The sequence below is a fragment of the Syngnathoides biaculeatus genome, chromosome 18 (genome assembly GCF_019802595.1).
Source record: "Syngnathoides biaculeatus isolate LvHL_M chromosome 18, ASM1980259v1, whole genome shotgun sequence".
Lineage (NCBI taxonomy): Eukaryota > Metazoa > Chordata > Actinopteri > Syngnathiformes > Syngnathidae > Syngnathoides > Syngnathoides biaculeatus.
Window position 1 is genome coordinate 16858195 of NC_084657.1, and position 13575 is coordinate 16871769.

Here is a 13575-nt window from a genome sequence, read left to right on the forward strand (position 1 = left end):
ATGATGTGGCTGCTTTGTCACGGTCTCCTTCATCCTTCGCCCAAGCCTGTTTGGCAGTAGGTTGCACAAATTCCGGATGAAACAAATACCAACAAATCCAGAGTACAATACAAATAATAAACATTAAACATCACATCAACAATCTAAACGCGACTCCTACAGTTCACATTAGAAACATACTGCTTAAACACTTGAGGGTGGTTAATGAATGATTTCGTGATGCTTTTAATATCATATTGAAACAATGTCTTTTGCTTCATACATGGTAAAATAATAGCATTGTTGAAGCGACTCTTGATAGCGTAAGCCTTTAGCTCTTCAAGAACTCCAGTGATGCATAATCATTCTGGGTATCGTTCCCAAGGATGGTTTTGAGGAAAGGTACAACCCGAAAGACGTTGATGTGGAAATCTCGGGAATTCTGCTGTGATTCGTAGAGACCGCCACCCTTGCACAAATTTTGGGTTCCCCAGCTGACAATTCCAATCTGGAAGAAAAAAAAAGAACAAATTTGTCAATTTAAACAATGTCAAAACTTAACCAGCAGTGTTTTTACACATAAGGGAGCATCTTTTATTTACTGAGAGCTGGGGGGGAGAGACACACTTCCTCTGTACTTTGGTAGAAGTACTTTTCAGCCAGTGAAATGTACTTTAGTATAAAACAATTAAATAAATGTTATTGTCAATTCCATACAATACACGTTTAAATAACTTGGAAGTCTAACCCAAGCATTTTATACCTGGAAATTCGGGCAACAGTTTGCAAATTGTAACCTTTCTGGGTCCACTTTATATTTGTATTTGGAAAGATGGGAAAGAGACAGGAAGGCTCACCTGCACTGTGCGATGCTCATAATTTTTGAACACAGCTCCTCCAGAGTCACCTGCGCCAATTGAGATTCCTTAGTTGAAAATAGACACCCCGAGTGCTCGAAAACTATGAGAAAGCCATACGATACACCTACCTGTACATGCAATGTGATCTCTGAATGGCGTCAGACCACCAGTGCACAGGAAGTTTTGGGTCACGGGAACCTCCGGTTTGGTTGTTGTGATGCCTGCTGCCTTCAACGCATGTTTGATACATTCATCCCTCTGCGTCACATAACGGGAAGGTCAAAAAGAACTTTGGGGAGGGGAAACGTGGCAAGATTTGTTTTACAACTCACGCTATCGCCAAGTTTAGCGTGGACCTGTTTTTCATCCACCCATTTTCCCACGCGTGTCAGGAAAGCAAGTTTCTCATTGTTTAACAGGACCTGCTCTACAGTTACAGACCAGAAAAAAATACAATAAGGTTAGCGCATTTGAAGGATATTATAATGTAATCAATAGAAAAGATATCTTTTAGAATCAAATCTGACACCATGCTAACCACTCACTTTTTTTTCATGGCACAATATGGCAATTTTCACATATCCCATTACATCATATTTCACCTTTATGGAGTGTATTGTGTACTAACTTCACCTTTATTACAACGGTTTTGATTCAAAAGCTAGCAAAATAAGAGAAGATAAAATAATCCAGTTTGAACATTTGATTCCACCAGAAATGACCATTTTTATACATCAGATTGGTATATTTCTCCTGATGTTTTTGTTTTGTACTCATGAAGAATACATAACATTGCCTTCATCCATCCAAAAAGTTAAAAACAACTAAACTGTGTATTGATTCTTTTGCATGCGACTAGTCAGAAATCACATCCCAATAATGGTACTTGGACCACACTTTGAAATGAGTGCTCATGATATTCACAAAAATAATGAGCAGTATCCCAATACATTTTCTATAAAGAGTAGTTTTGATCACTTAATCATGGTCCTAAATTATTAACTTGTATTATACCTTGCATCATGAACTTCATTACTTGTTAATTCTTTTAATTATTGCAGAATGCTCTTTTCAAAGGTAAAGTTACTGACGGGCGAACAAACAACACAGCAGAAATGCATGTTTTAAATTGTTTTAAACAGCTAGAGGTCCAGAACTAACCTTTAATATACTTACTTCAATTACCTCAATTCAATTACCTTGTTGTGCGCAGGTGGATTCACCAACCAGTTTTAGAGCATCGCTGGTCTCCTTGGTGCAGGGTATGCAAATGGGTCTAAAAAAGGAGAGAAGAAAATGGGGCGAGCACAGAATCGCAAATGTTAGTTGATGTTTTTTTTTAAATCATGATTTAATCAAGTCGTACCTGACCAGAGTGGAGATTTTCACAAATTCAGTAAGTTGGATGAGAGCCACGTCATAGTCGTAAAACTCTTTCACACCTTCATCCACTTTAGCCTTGATGTTGAACTTTGGGTGTAAAAAGAAATTCTTAACTCGCTTTACTGTCAGAGAGAGAGAGAGCAAGAGAGAAAAGGAGGGCAAGTGCGTAATCAGGTACAATGAACGGCCTTTAAAAGAGAGGGCGGGGGGGAATAACCCATTATGAAGCTCCCGCAAGTTCCACAACACAAATTTCCTTAAATATGAAAATATCTGATTTTGAAAGGTTTGGCGGAGGTGAACTGCGATATCTTTTTGAATCCAATACGAATGATGGAGGATGAATGGGCGTCATCTTACTTCTCCCTTGTCCGTCGTCGATGTCGACCGTGACGTGTTCGGGCCGATTTTCAAACGTGAAGCAGTGAGCGGCAGTCAGGACAAACATGGGGGTCACCAGAGAGCCCATACATTTCATGGTTCCATCACGGTTCTGAAAGATACAGATTAGGATTTAGTCCACAAATGCACCATAGATTGCAAAGGGGGGGGGGGGGGCGGTTTCTATAAACTGAAATAGCCATCATAGTAAAATGTTTTTTTTTTTTTTTTTTTTACCTGGACAACAATCTGGGCCGCCCATGGATAATTTTCCCGTTTTTCGGTGGTCAGATAATCCTTGTGGAGACCACATAAACCTTTGACTTCATCCTCATCTGAACGTGAAGGGAAAAAACATATCAGTGTGTGTTAAATAGAAGAAATGTTTTCATAGCAGCTTGCTCACTCTGTTGTGCTAATGCTAACATTGCTGGAAAAATAGTCCAGTTTAAATGCAACACGGTATTGTGATTAACTTTTAATAACGCCATTCTTGAAAGAACGCATTACTCCAAATCAAAATGTGCAAAATCTGATCGCAGAACCCTGGAATCCATTGGCTTTACAATGTTTTTAATTTGCAAGGTAGAGCCTTTTTTTGCTGCAAGGAACTGCAGTACATTAGACTGTATTCGCTTTTGGGTTTAAAATCTAAATTATATTTACCCCCTCACTAAGGAAAATGACATGATTTCCCACAGAAAACTGGCATAAAGGCTAATAAAAATGAAACTTTTCAAACTTGGATATCATTATTAATTGCAATTATATGGTATGGAAATTTTGACAATGTGTGCCATGTACTGTTATCCAACCGTTTTTCCCCTCCCAAAACGTCTACTGCAGTGTGACACATTTTTATTGTTGCAGATATCCGTGACTTTTTTTTGTTGTTGTTTATTTTTAATCCAATTTATCTGTCAAAAACCACAGGCTTGTTCGCTTGAGGTCATTCGCTTAGCCACTGAGCCCACAACTACAGTGGCCTTTCAGGACATTTGGCAAACCTCACTCACGCGAACATTTTTTTTTTGTTATGAGATAATGAGTTTTCAATATAGTTGTTATACTAATTTGCTAAATGCAAAGAAAAACATTGCTTAATATTTGCATTAGGTGTCGACATTCACATGCTAGTTTTGCCCCATAGATTTGTGTTATTGAGTTTGGGAAAGTATGTATTTTAATGCTGTTTAAATGGCAGTGAAATCAGATCTATAGTGTAAAATATTAAAGTGGTACTTGAGGAAACAAGAGAAGGATGTTTTGCCATCGTGTTATAATCTTCTGTACATCTCCTCGGAATCAAATTAAATGTTGAAGATGAGCACTTGGCCCAGAGCTGTGGAAGCAAATTACAAAAATAATAAAGGCGAAACTCACCGATCATTTCATCAAATGTCTTTTGCAATTTTTTTATTTCGTTCATCCTGAAGTAATGGTTGCCACCCGTCCCCACGACGAGAGGCTTCAAGTCGTTGTCGAAGATCACCGCCCCGATGGCGAAAATGTAAATGTCTGAAAGCAAGTCGCAAAATAAACCGGAGCAAGGTCATTTGAACTGGACTCAATTCCGTTGACGCCGACGTAAACTCACCCAAGTAGTCTGCTCTCGCTGGCTCCTTCCGCCTATAATTTGGGTCCATGTATACCATGTCCTTCATTTTTTCCACTGTAGACTCAGCTGAACCACCCACATTGTAAGCACCTGCAATCAAAAGTAAATAAATTAAAAAAAATCCATGAATCAAAAAACTAAAGCATAATCCCTTTGGTGCCCAGATTTTGACAAATATTACAGTATCTTCCACAGAGGCCCCGGAGCTCAGTGGTTAGAGCACTGGTTTGGTAAACCAGGGGTTGTGGGTTCGTATCCCACTGGGGCCTCCACTCCTTGAGAAGGGTTGCGTCAGGAAGGGCATCCGGCGTAAAAATTGTGCCAAACATATATGTGCGTTCATCTGAGATGACACGCTGTGGCGACCCCGAAAGGGACAAGCCGAAAGAAGAAGATTACAGTATCTTCCACCCTGAAATTTTACCCAAAAGATATGCCCAATTTTTTGTAAGTATTGTATAGGTTATATTATGAGTACTTGTTTTCGAGAGGCCCCGTAACTCAGTGGTTAGAGCACTGGTTTGGTAAACCAGGGGTTGTGGGTTTGTATCCCACTGGGGCCTCCACTCCCTGAGAAGGGTTGCGTCAGGAAGGGCATCCGGTGCGAAAATTGTCCCAAACATATATGTGCGTTCATCTGAGATGACACGCTGTGCTGACCCCGAAAGGGACAAGCTGAAAGAAACATCACATATTATGAGTACTTGTGGGTTAAGTTTTGGACAAACAGTGGTGACGATGAACTCCAGCCACAATACACATCCATTAATGCTCTATTTTACTACAATTGCAGAGCAGGTACGGGTTTGAACTGAAATATTTTTTACCCCAAAAAAGTAAGTTATCCAAAAATGTCAGTGGAAACTGATTTAAGAAATGATAACAAAGGACAAAAATGTCTAAATGGGAGTGATTTTAGGTGAAATAGAGAAATGCTAAGTTTTCCCCCCATGAAATGTACACATTGAAAATCATTTCAGGGATGATTGAAGTTACCATCTGTAAAAAGAATGATGACGTGACGGTGCTCCTTAAAGCCCTCCTCCCCTACTTGCTGTTTTAGAAGCGCCATGCGCTCCAAGAAGGTTGTGAAGGCCAGGTTCAGATCAGTTCCGGCTGTGTTTCTGTCTTTGAGTGGTGGACAACGAAAACAGTAAGTACAATCTCAAAACCGAGAGCAAGAAATGGTTGACCATAACCGCAATTCCAGAAATAAATCTTATCTGTTGGGTACTCACCTTCTATTTTAAAGTTCTCCAAATCCTTTTTCAAGATGTTCAGTTGGACCTTGCCTTGCAAAAAATCCAGAATGTTGACAATTTCATATACAGCCGAAGAGAAAAATATAACCTCATAGTTTGGAGAGATAGGAAAAGATGAAATCTGTGTGGTGGGGAAAAAAAAGGCTCCAATTAAATTTTGTAATGAGAAGAGAAACACATGCAAATTGCCTGAAAATGTTCCTCATCCTCACTAATTTCTTATGTGTGTTATGTTGTAAATTAACCATTTATCAGCAAAAATAATATTCTGCCGGCTGCACTGAAAACATGAGACTCGGGCCAAGTGGCATCAATCAGTATTATGATGCAAAGAGTAATTCATAATGAAATGCACTTGTAATGAGACGCTTGCCCAACAGCCAAATGGGATGAGATTCTGTTTGTGCACGTTTTGTGGACAGTGAGCCAAAATGTGCTCCTGAAAGTGTGCCAGAGACTTAACTACTTCACGCCCAACATACTGTACAATAGTACTGTAGACGGCTTTACAGTAGCTATCCAACTGCTGTGCGAGACGACTTTTACTATCCAATACCTGCAAATACACAACTCTACGGCAGGTTCTTGTAACATTTAACAACTACACTGCATATTTGTAGCACATATCTGTAAATTGTAAACTGTAAAGGCAAAATCAAATTGTAGTTACCGTATCTGTAACTTGGTTTTGACCAGTCAAAACTGAAATACAGATGTCTGTATTCTTAGAGAATTATTCGAAACAAAAACATTTGTACAAATGTACAAATTAACTTGGTATAAAATCCCAAGCCTCGTCTGTTGGTCCTGGTGGTGTAGTATTTTCAATTCAAATGATCATATTAGTCACTAATTCTCCTCATTCAAGTTCCCCATCCCCCCTCTTCAAGCCGTCACCGTATTGTGGCGGAGGGGATTTGTGTGTCCCGATGATCTTAGGAGCTAAGTTGTCTAGGGCTTCATGCCCCAGGTAGGGTCACCCATGGCAAAAAAGTCCTAGGTGAGGGACAAGGCAGAGTACGACTCCAAAACCGCTATGACGAGTACAAAAATTAGATCTCGGTTTCCCTTCCCCGGACGCGGGTCACCGGGACCCCCCTCTGGAACCAGGCTTCGAGGTGGGGCTCGAAGGAAAGCGCCTGGTGGCCAGGCCTGCATCCACGGGGCTCGGCTGGGCACGGCCCGAAAGGGTAACATGGGTTCCCTTTCCCATGGGCTCACCACCTGTTAGAGGTGCCACAGGGGTCGGGTGCGATGTGTGCTGGGCGGTAGCCAAAGGGGGGACCTTGGCGATCCGATCCCTGGCTACAGAAACTAGCTCTAGGGATGCAGCGTCTGCAGTGATGCGGACTTTCTATCGGTCCATTGTGGTAAAGAGGGAGCTAAGTCCAAAGGCGACGCTCTCAATTTACCAGTCGATCTACGTTCCTACCCTCACCTATGGGCACGAACTGCGGATCCTAACCGAAAAAACAAGATCCTGGATACAAGCGGCTGAAATGAGTTTCCTCCGCAGGGTGTCCGGGCTCTCCCTTAGAGATAGGATGAGAAGCTCGGTCATCCGGGAGGCGCTCAGAGTTGACCTGCTGCTCCTTCGCATTGAGAGGAGCTAGATGAGGTGGCTGGGGCATTTGGATGCCTCCCTATTGAGCTGTTCTGGGCATGTCCCACAGGAAAGAGATCCCGGGGACGACCCAGGACACATTGAAGGGACTATGTCTTTTGGCTGGCCTGGGAATGCCTCGGGATCCCTCCGGAAGAGGTGGAAGAAGTGGCTGGGGAAAGGGAAGTCTGGATATCCCTGCTGAAGCTACTTCCCCTGTGACCTGACCCGGAGAAGCGATTGAAAATGGATGGATGCATGGAAGTTCCCCATCTCAAATTCAACATTTGAAACAAGGCCAAAACAATGTGATATTAATGCGGCTGATGATCTGCCCAAGCTAATACAACATCAAACGTGTGTTTTGGATTTTTCCAAATGTCGACTATTTGATTGAATATGCCACGTACTAAATCACAACAGTATTTTTGTGAGTCAGCATATTTGTGGCTGGCGGCCATCAATAGAAGCTCCCTATTTAAACAACAATCAGCAAAACAGTCACAATCTAGCTTGCATCTCTTAAGGCAGCATCCCATTTGCTGACTCCTCACGTTCTGCATATTCAAACAGAGGCCAGATGTAAGGATCAATGCTTATTAAAATCTGATTTGTCAATTATTGTAATCGAGAAAAAAAAGGGTTCTTTTTCTGACCTTGGTGATAAGCTTAATTACAGCATCTCTGGCGTCATTGAAGTGCTCTTCTTCAATACTCTCAGAAATATCCACACCAATGTAGATATTGAGCGTTCCCGATTTTGAAATCCGGATTTTTCTGCCCTCCTGTGTGTCGTCTGAACGGTTAAAAAGTGCGATGCGTTAAGAAGTAGATACAGTTTAATATCAACGTTTCAGCACAAATTAGATTTTTAACAACGCACCGAGCATCATCATCAGAGTTGCAATACCACACCTTTCCATTTTGTTGCGATAAATGCATCATTAGGCATGATTACACTCACCTGTGGGTTCCAGAGTGGTGAGACTGGTTTTGATTGCGCTGCCAAACGCTTCCGAAACTTCCAGTGGCGTATCATATGTGTATTTGTCTGACGAGGCAAAGACACTAAATTGTAGTGATTACAAATTACAGCTAAACATTATCCTCCGCTTGATTCCTCCTGTATCAACTTAAAGCCCATGATCTCTTTCTGATGTTACTGCTGAGCCTGAGTTACTCAGAATGTACAGTATTGTGTGAATGGGGGCTAGTAAATATATTGCTACATCACTTAAATGCCATGATTTTAAATCTGGTAGATATACTTAAGAGGAAAAAAAAACTCTGTCTCCCCTGAATTTCCTTAAAGATTTTATTTGATGCCTAAAATTAGTTAGATATGCGTGTCTGTTGCTTACAGTAGCAAGCTGGTTCCGTGCCAGTCCACTGGCCATTCTCCAGGCACACTCGCTCGCGGGAGCCAACCAGAAACATATCGCCGCTGCAGCTGTATTTCACTTTGTCGTCTAGTCCGAACGAATTGCCGGTTCTTATGGCACCAGCCGGGATCCCCGGGTCAGGACAATCGCTTCCTGCTGTGGTGAGGTCAAATGGGGCGAGTCAAAAAAAGATTTTCAAAATCAGAACAGTAAATCTGGCACGGTGGAACTGCTGAAGTTGAACACAATCTGTTTTTGTGACTTAATGCACTTGTCAATAAATCTTTCGTCAAGCACTAGAGAGAGTGCATGTACAACTAGTAGTGCCACACTGAGAATCATTAGATCAGGGGTCACCAACGCAGTGCCCGCGGGCAAATGGTAGCCCGCAAGGACCATTTTATGAGGGGCCCGCGAGGTATGTTCCTGTAATGTAATTTACTACAATAAATTAAAACAAAAATATTTTATGTACATGTAATGAACTGAGTCTGAAATTTGCCGCAAACAAGTCACATAGCCCTTCATACGATCGGTGCTCACGAAGTAGCCCTCAGCCTCAAAAAGGTTGCTGAGACCTGCATTAGATAAATTCAGGTTACTGATGGTGCTGCGGTGTGGGATCGATTCCCGCTCAGCAATGGTGTTGATATCTGCCCTGCAACTGACTGGTGACCACTTCAGGGTGTGGTCCGCCCTTCACCTAGCTGGGTTAGGCTCCAGCTCTCCCGTGACACTTGTTAGGATAAGCAGCTTGGATAATGGTTGATGGATGGATGGATGGATAGCAAATGGTGAAAAACTGCAAGAATTTGATACCCCCCCCCCCCCCCGCCCCTCTAAAAAAAAGTTCATGATCGCTTCTCTGCCTAGATCAGTCCTTTCACCATAGTTCCTTGGCACCAACATGGGTCTTTTGGCGTCATCTTGTGGCATTTTCAGAGCATTTCAGAGTGCAGTTCAGGGTGTACCCCGCCTCCTGTCCGTAGACAGCCCGGACAGGCTCCGGCACTCCCCGCGACCCGGCAAAGAAAATGGATGGATGGAAATTGATACTCATTTTTTTGGAAGTTGAAACAAACAGCATGATCTTTGCCCCTCTTCCTTGCTCATTATCATGGTAGTCATGATCTATTCCTCTTTTATTTACCTGTTATTAACGTTAGCATGTGCTTGGGAAGCAAATAAGTCATGTTGCTAGTATTGTATTGAGCAGCCAGAATTGAAATCTCGCCTGTTCACTTACTAGTGCTGCTGTTTTTGTAGCACTTGCCATCATTGGTACCTTTTTGTGGTTCCTACACATACAAAACTACCGATGTCACACCTGGGGTATGTTTTCCCAACACATTTTAGTTGAACTGTACCACTTTAGAGGTTCCACTTTGGCAAAAAGAGTAAAACGATAGCTTAAGAGAGGACTCACAGTCACGGCCGCAGATGGGAGTGGAGCCACTCCACTTGCCGTTTGGTAAGCAGACCCGCCTGGCTGAACCTCGCAGTGTGTAGCCCGAGTAGCACTCATAATCGGTCTCGTTGTCTACAAAGTATTTCTCTTGAGGAGGCGTGACAGTGCCGTGCATCAGCACGAAGGGGTTCGGGCACTCAACCTCTGAAAAAAAAAAAAAAAAAAAAAGACGAGCATGCAATTGGATTGATCACGGAGAAAGGCGACGGGCGAAAAGCATCATCTTTGGCGCCACATACTCCTGCATGATTGAGGCTGAGAGCTTTCGGGTTCTCCCTTCCAACTGCCATCGTGCTGGCAAACACGGATTTTGGCGGGATACGGATAGAAATCCTCGGGGCAGTGGTAGACCAGCATGCTGCTTACCTTTAGCCCCTTGGTCAGTGTGTAATTACCTCCCTCGATTTCGATATCGTCCTCGGTACAATCGCACCGCACCTCCCCACCTAAAATTGAAAACAAAGTTAATGGGCCACACAGGAAACGTAGAGTTATCGTACACTTGATTGCAGATTGACATGTTACAATACTTACTCCCTACTAACATGTATGTTATTTTCAGCCAATCAATATTTTGTCTCTGTAAAACACACCGAACTTACCCATTAGGACACAAAAAAGTGCTGCACACGCAACCCAATGAACTGGTAGCTGCATCTTGGAAACTTCAAGAACCGAGGAGGCAAAAAAATGGCAGGTTTTGCAGGAGATGGGCTTTTATCAACAGACACAAGAGGGATTGGATGAGCCAATATTGAGAAGTTACCTATTAACTACAGGACAAATAAAAGGAGATCAATATTAGTCTCACATATGACTGAAAACTTTTCAACATTGCAAAATATTTATTTCATTGAAATCGATTGTACGATAAAAGTGAAAGTAATGTCTTCTTTTTTTTTTTATTAGGATAGCCATCTCTGCCTCATATTTATGTTTGGCATATACTGAAATTTAATTTTCAAATAAATCAAATGTGGGTAGTTGGTTTTGGTCTTGCTGTATGAATGAAATCTCTATTACTGTATTAATTAGATTACAATAATTAGTTTCACTTTTGCTCGCTTTCATTTTGTAATCCCATCATGTGAACATTTCCCCAAACAAGGCAAAGTACACTTGCTTCATCATTTCCCAAAAACGGAGCCGTAGCTGAGCGTGGATTTGTTTACACGCCGATCCTGCTTTTGATTGCGCCCCCGTGGGTTCAACTGACCCTCCAAGAATTCCCTGACCTCCTGCTGTGTGTGGGAATGTGAAAAACAGAAAAGAACGTGAGCTTTGAAAAAAAAAATGCAAAGACCATTAGAAAAAAAAAAAACATACAGCCACTGAGGCATTGATTATCAATCACGGTGTGAATGGCCCTACATATTTGAGGTGAATTATCATCTGAAAAAAAATAGTTGGCGTTTTTGACATTCACTCAGATGACAAACTTGTATTGGTATCGTCCAATTAAGCGCCTTAATAATAATAATTACGTCTCCATTGTTCAAGCATGGTTTGTGCCAGTGTTTCATGGACGTTAGGGCTGCAAACAAAGGTTTTTCAAAGTGTCAGTGTTCCTTTACTCTATCATCCTGACTGTTCCTTTCCTCTTTCATTTTTCCTGATGTCATAACTGCTAATAAACTGCCTCCGAGGCGGAAAATATTCCGTTAGTAAGACTGCGATTGCTTCAGCTACCGCGACAGCGACGGAACTCCGTCGTAAACAGTGAACGCACCGCCTGTAGGTGTCACATTTGAGGAAGTTGTAAAAAATAACTTGGTGGATTCGGTAACTTCGTCACAAATCGGATGCACCACTTGTTAATTTTTTTTTTTTTTTCAAGCGTAATGGAATGTTAAAAAAAAGAGCAACAAATCCTATGAGAACGTAAGGCGAGGCAGCGAAAACGGAAGCGGAAGTTACGACAGAGCGGAAGTTATTAAAACAAGAGCGCGCCAGTTTTGTCGTGCGGAGGCAAGTCGTCCGGTAGCAGCTGTGACAGACACGTTAATGTGCGTCAGTTGAAAGTTAATGTGGCCGAATTGGGAAGCGCTGCTGGTTTGGGAGGTCCGTGGCTGCTTAATGCTAGGCAATATTTTAGCTCGAGAGATACGATGGATAAACGTAATAACGGGTACTTCTGTTTTTGTTGTAAGCATGGCGGTGCCGTTTGTAAAGGATTGGGACCTTGTTCAGACACTTGGTGAAGGAGCTTACGGGGAGTAAGTTTCCTTCTTTGTTTTACTTCTTTAATCTGTCTCAGAAACGCCTACCCCACTATTAATCAATATGCCATAAAAATATGTGCGCAATTACCAAAGGTAGTCTTGCTAAGGATTTGAAATATAGTTCTGTTTAATGATGTTTTTTCTTCATTGTTTATTTTATGGAGAGAGAAAACAATGGTAACATACGCATCCCCTGACCAAATAATATTGCTTGTTTCACTGTTAATAGCTCTCCTAAGATCACATCTAACTTTCATGGTTCTGTCATGTGCAAGAAAACAATTTTACCTGCAGAATACCCACATAAACTCAGGTAAGAAAACGGCATTCAGTGGGCCATTAGACGAGATTGGTACCTGCAACCTGCGAGTGCTGCTGAGTGAACAAATGGTAATTTATTATGAACCTTTGCAAGTTAGGTAAAAATTAATAGGTGTGGTTTGGCTACAGAACGTTTGTTCATTACCCCAGCAGGAAAACGTGATCAGTCATCCAATGAAGTGTCCGGTCTATTTTAAATGCTGCAGAGCAATTTTACACCAAGTACCACTCAAAAAATAATTCCAAGCCCCCCAATTACCACCGCAATGACCAACAAAATACAGTAGTGTACGAGTAGTAAGCCCAAATGTTAAAAAATAATAATAGAGTTTGAACATTTACATTGCACTTAAACAAAACCCCAAAAACTGAAAACTATACATCATTCAGTACTTGAGAATTGTACCTATTACAAGTTTAAAGTCAAACAGTTCCTAAAGATGAACTTCAAAGAGATTGCACATACATTTAAAAAGAACGGAACTATCAAAAGGCAGTGCCACTACAGGGAGGCCACACTGAGAATTACTGCTGGAGAGTATTTTTTTTTTTCTTTTATTGACCTTCCTCTCTATCCATGTGGTCAGAGTGAGGCTGCTGGTCAACAGACTGACGGAGGAGGCAGTCGCAGTCAAAGTGATCGACACCTCGCACGCTAAAGAGTGTGCGGAAAACGTCAAGAAGGAAATCTGCGTGCACAAGGCAGGATGTGCCGTCCCTTTCATCAAGCATTTCAATGAACTAAATTGATAATTTAATAATTTTATTTCAGCTACTAAACCACTGCAACATTGTGCGCTTCTTTGGCCAACGTAAGGAAGGGACTACAGTCTTCCTCTTTTTAGAATACTGTATAGGCGGCGAGCTGTTTGACCGGATTGGTGAGACATTTAATTCTGATTAACAAATTACAACACTAATTACACTGCAGAGTTAATTTTAGCAATGTTTTTTCACATTTACTGGTGTGTTTTTACAGCCAGGTCGTAATTGCCAAAGTGAATTTGTTGTCCATTGCCTTATTTGGATAAATAAAGTTTAACTAAATTAACGTCATCAATGCAACTTTTCTCTGTAGAGCCAGATGTCGGAATGC

The 13575-nt window shown here is 41.7% G+C and overlaps 2 protein-coding genes across 4 annotated transcripts in view; one reads left to right on the forward strand and one right to left on the reverse strand.

Annotated features, from left to right (window-relative positions):
• Positions 1-209: 209 nt before the first annotated feature.
• Positions 210-11727, reverse strand: LOC133491951 (complement factor B-like). 3 transcript variants are annotated; one of them, XM_061803719.1, is made up of 19 exons: positions 11153-11727; positions 10539-10650; positions 10176-10382; positions 9895-10080; positions 8448-8624; positions 8051-8137; positions 7743-7882; positions 5460-5604; positions 5218-5349; positions 4201-4311; positions 3987-4121; positions 2841-2938; positions 2583-2715; positions 2206-2344; positions 2039-2115; positions 1172-1266; positions 968-1097; positions 837-886; positions 210-487 (listed from the first exon to the last, which is right to left on the reverse strand). In XM_061803719.1, exons 1-19 carry the CDS (start codon positions 11258-11260, stop codon positions 311-313), a joined length of 2439 nt encoding a protein of 812 aa, XP_061659703.1. In that variant the 5' UTR covers positions 11261-11727; the 3' UTR covers positions 210-310. The 3 variants fall into 3 exon arrangements, with proteins under 3 accessions (XP_061659703.1, XP_061659705.1, XP_061659704.1); XM_061803721.1 differs by having other exon boundaries at positions 10539-10709; XM_061803720.1 differs by having other exon boundaries at positions 10539-10709; positions 11060-11727.
• A 120-nt stretch (positions 11728-11847) lies between these two features.
• Positions 11848-13575, forward strand: part of chek1 (checkpoint kinase 1) — a 9633-nt gene continuing 7905 nt past the window's right edge. Inside the window, exons 1-5 of the mRNA XM_061803722.1 lie at positions 11848-11997; positions 12087-12152; positions 13067-13181; positions 13252-13360; positions 13558-13575. The exon at positions 13558-13575 is cut by the window's right edge and continues 47 nt beyond it. Of these exons, the coding sequence (XP_061659706.1) occupies positions 12088-12152; positions 13067-13181; positions 13252-13360; positions 13558-13575 (307 nt within the window). The 5' untranslated portion in view covers positions 11848-11997; position 12087. The remainder of the gene's footprint in view (positions 11998-12086; positions 12153-13066; positions 13182-13251; positions 13361-13557) is intronic.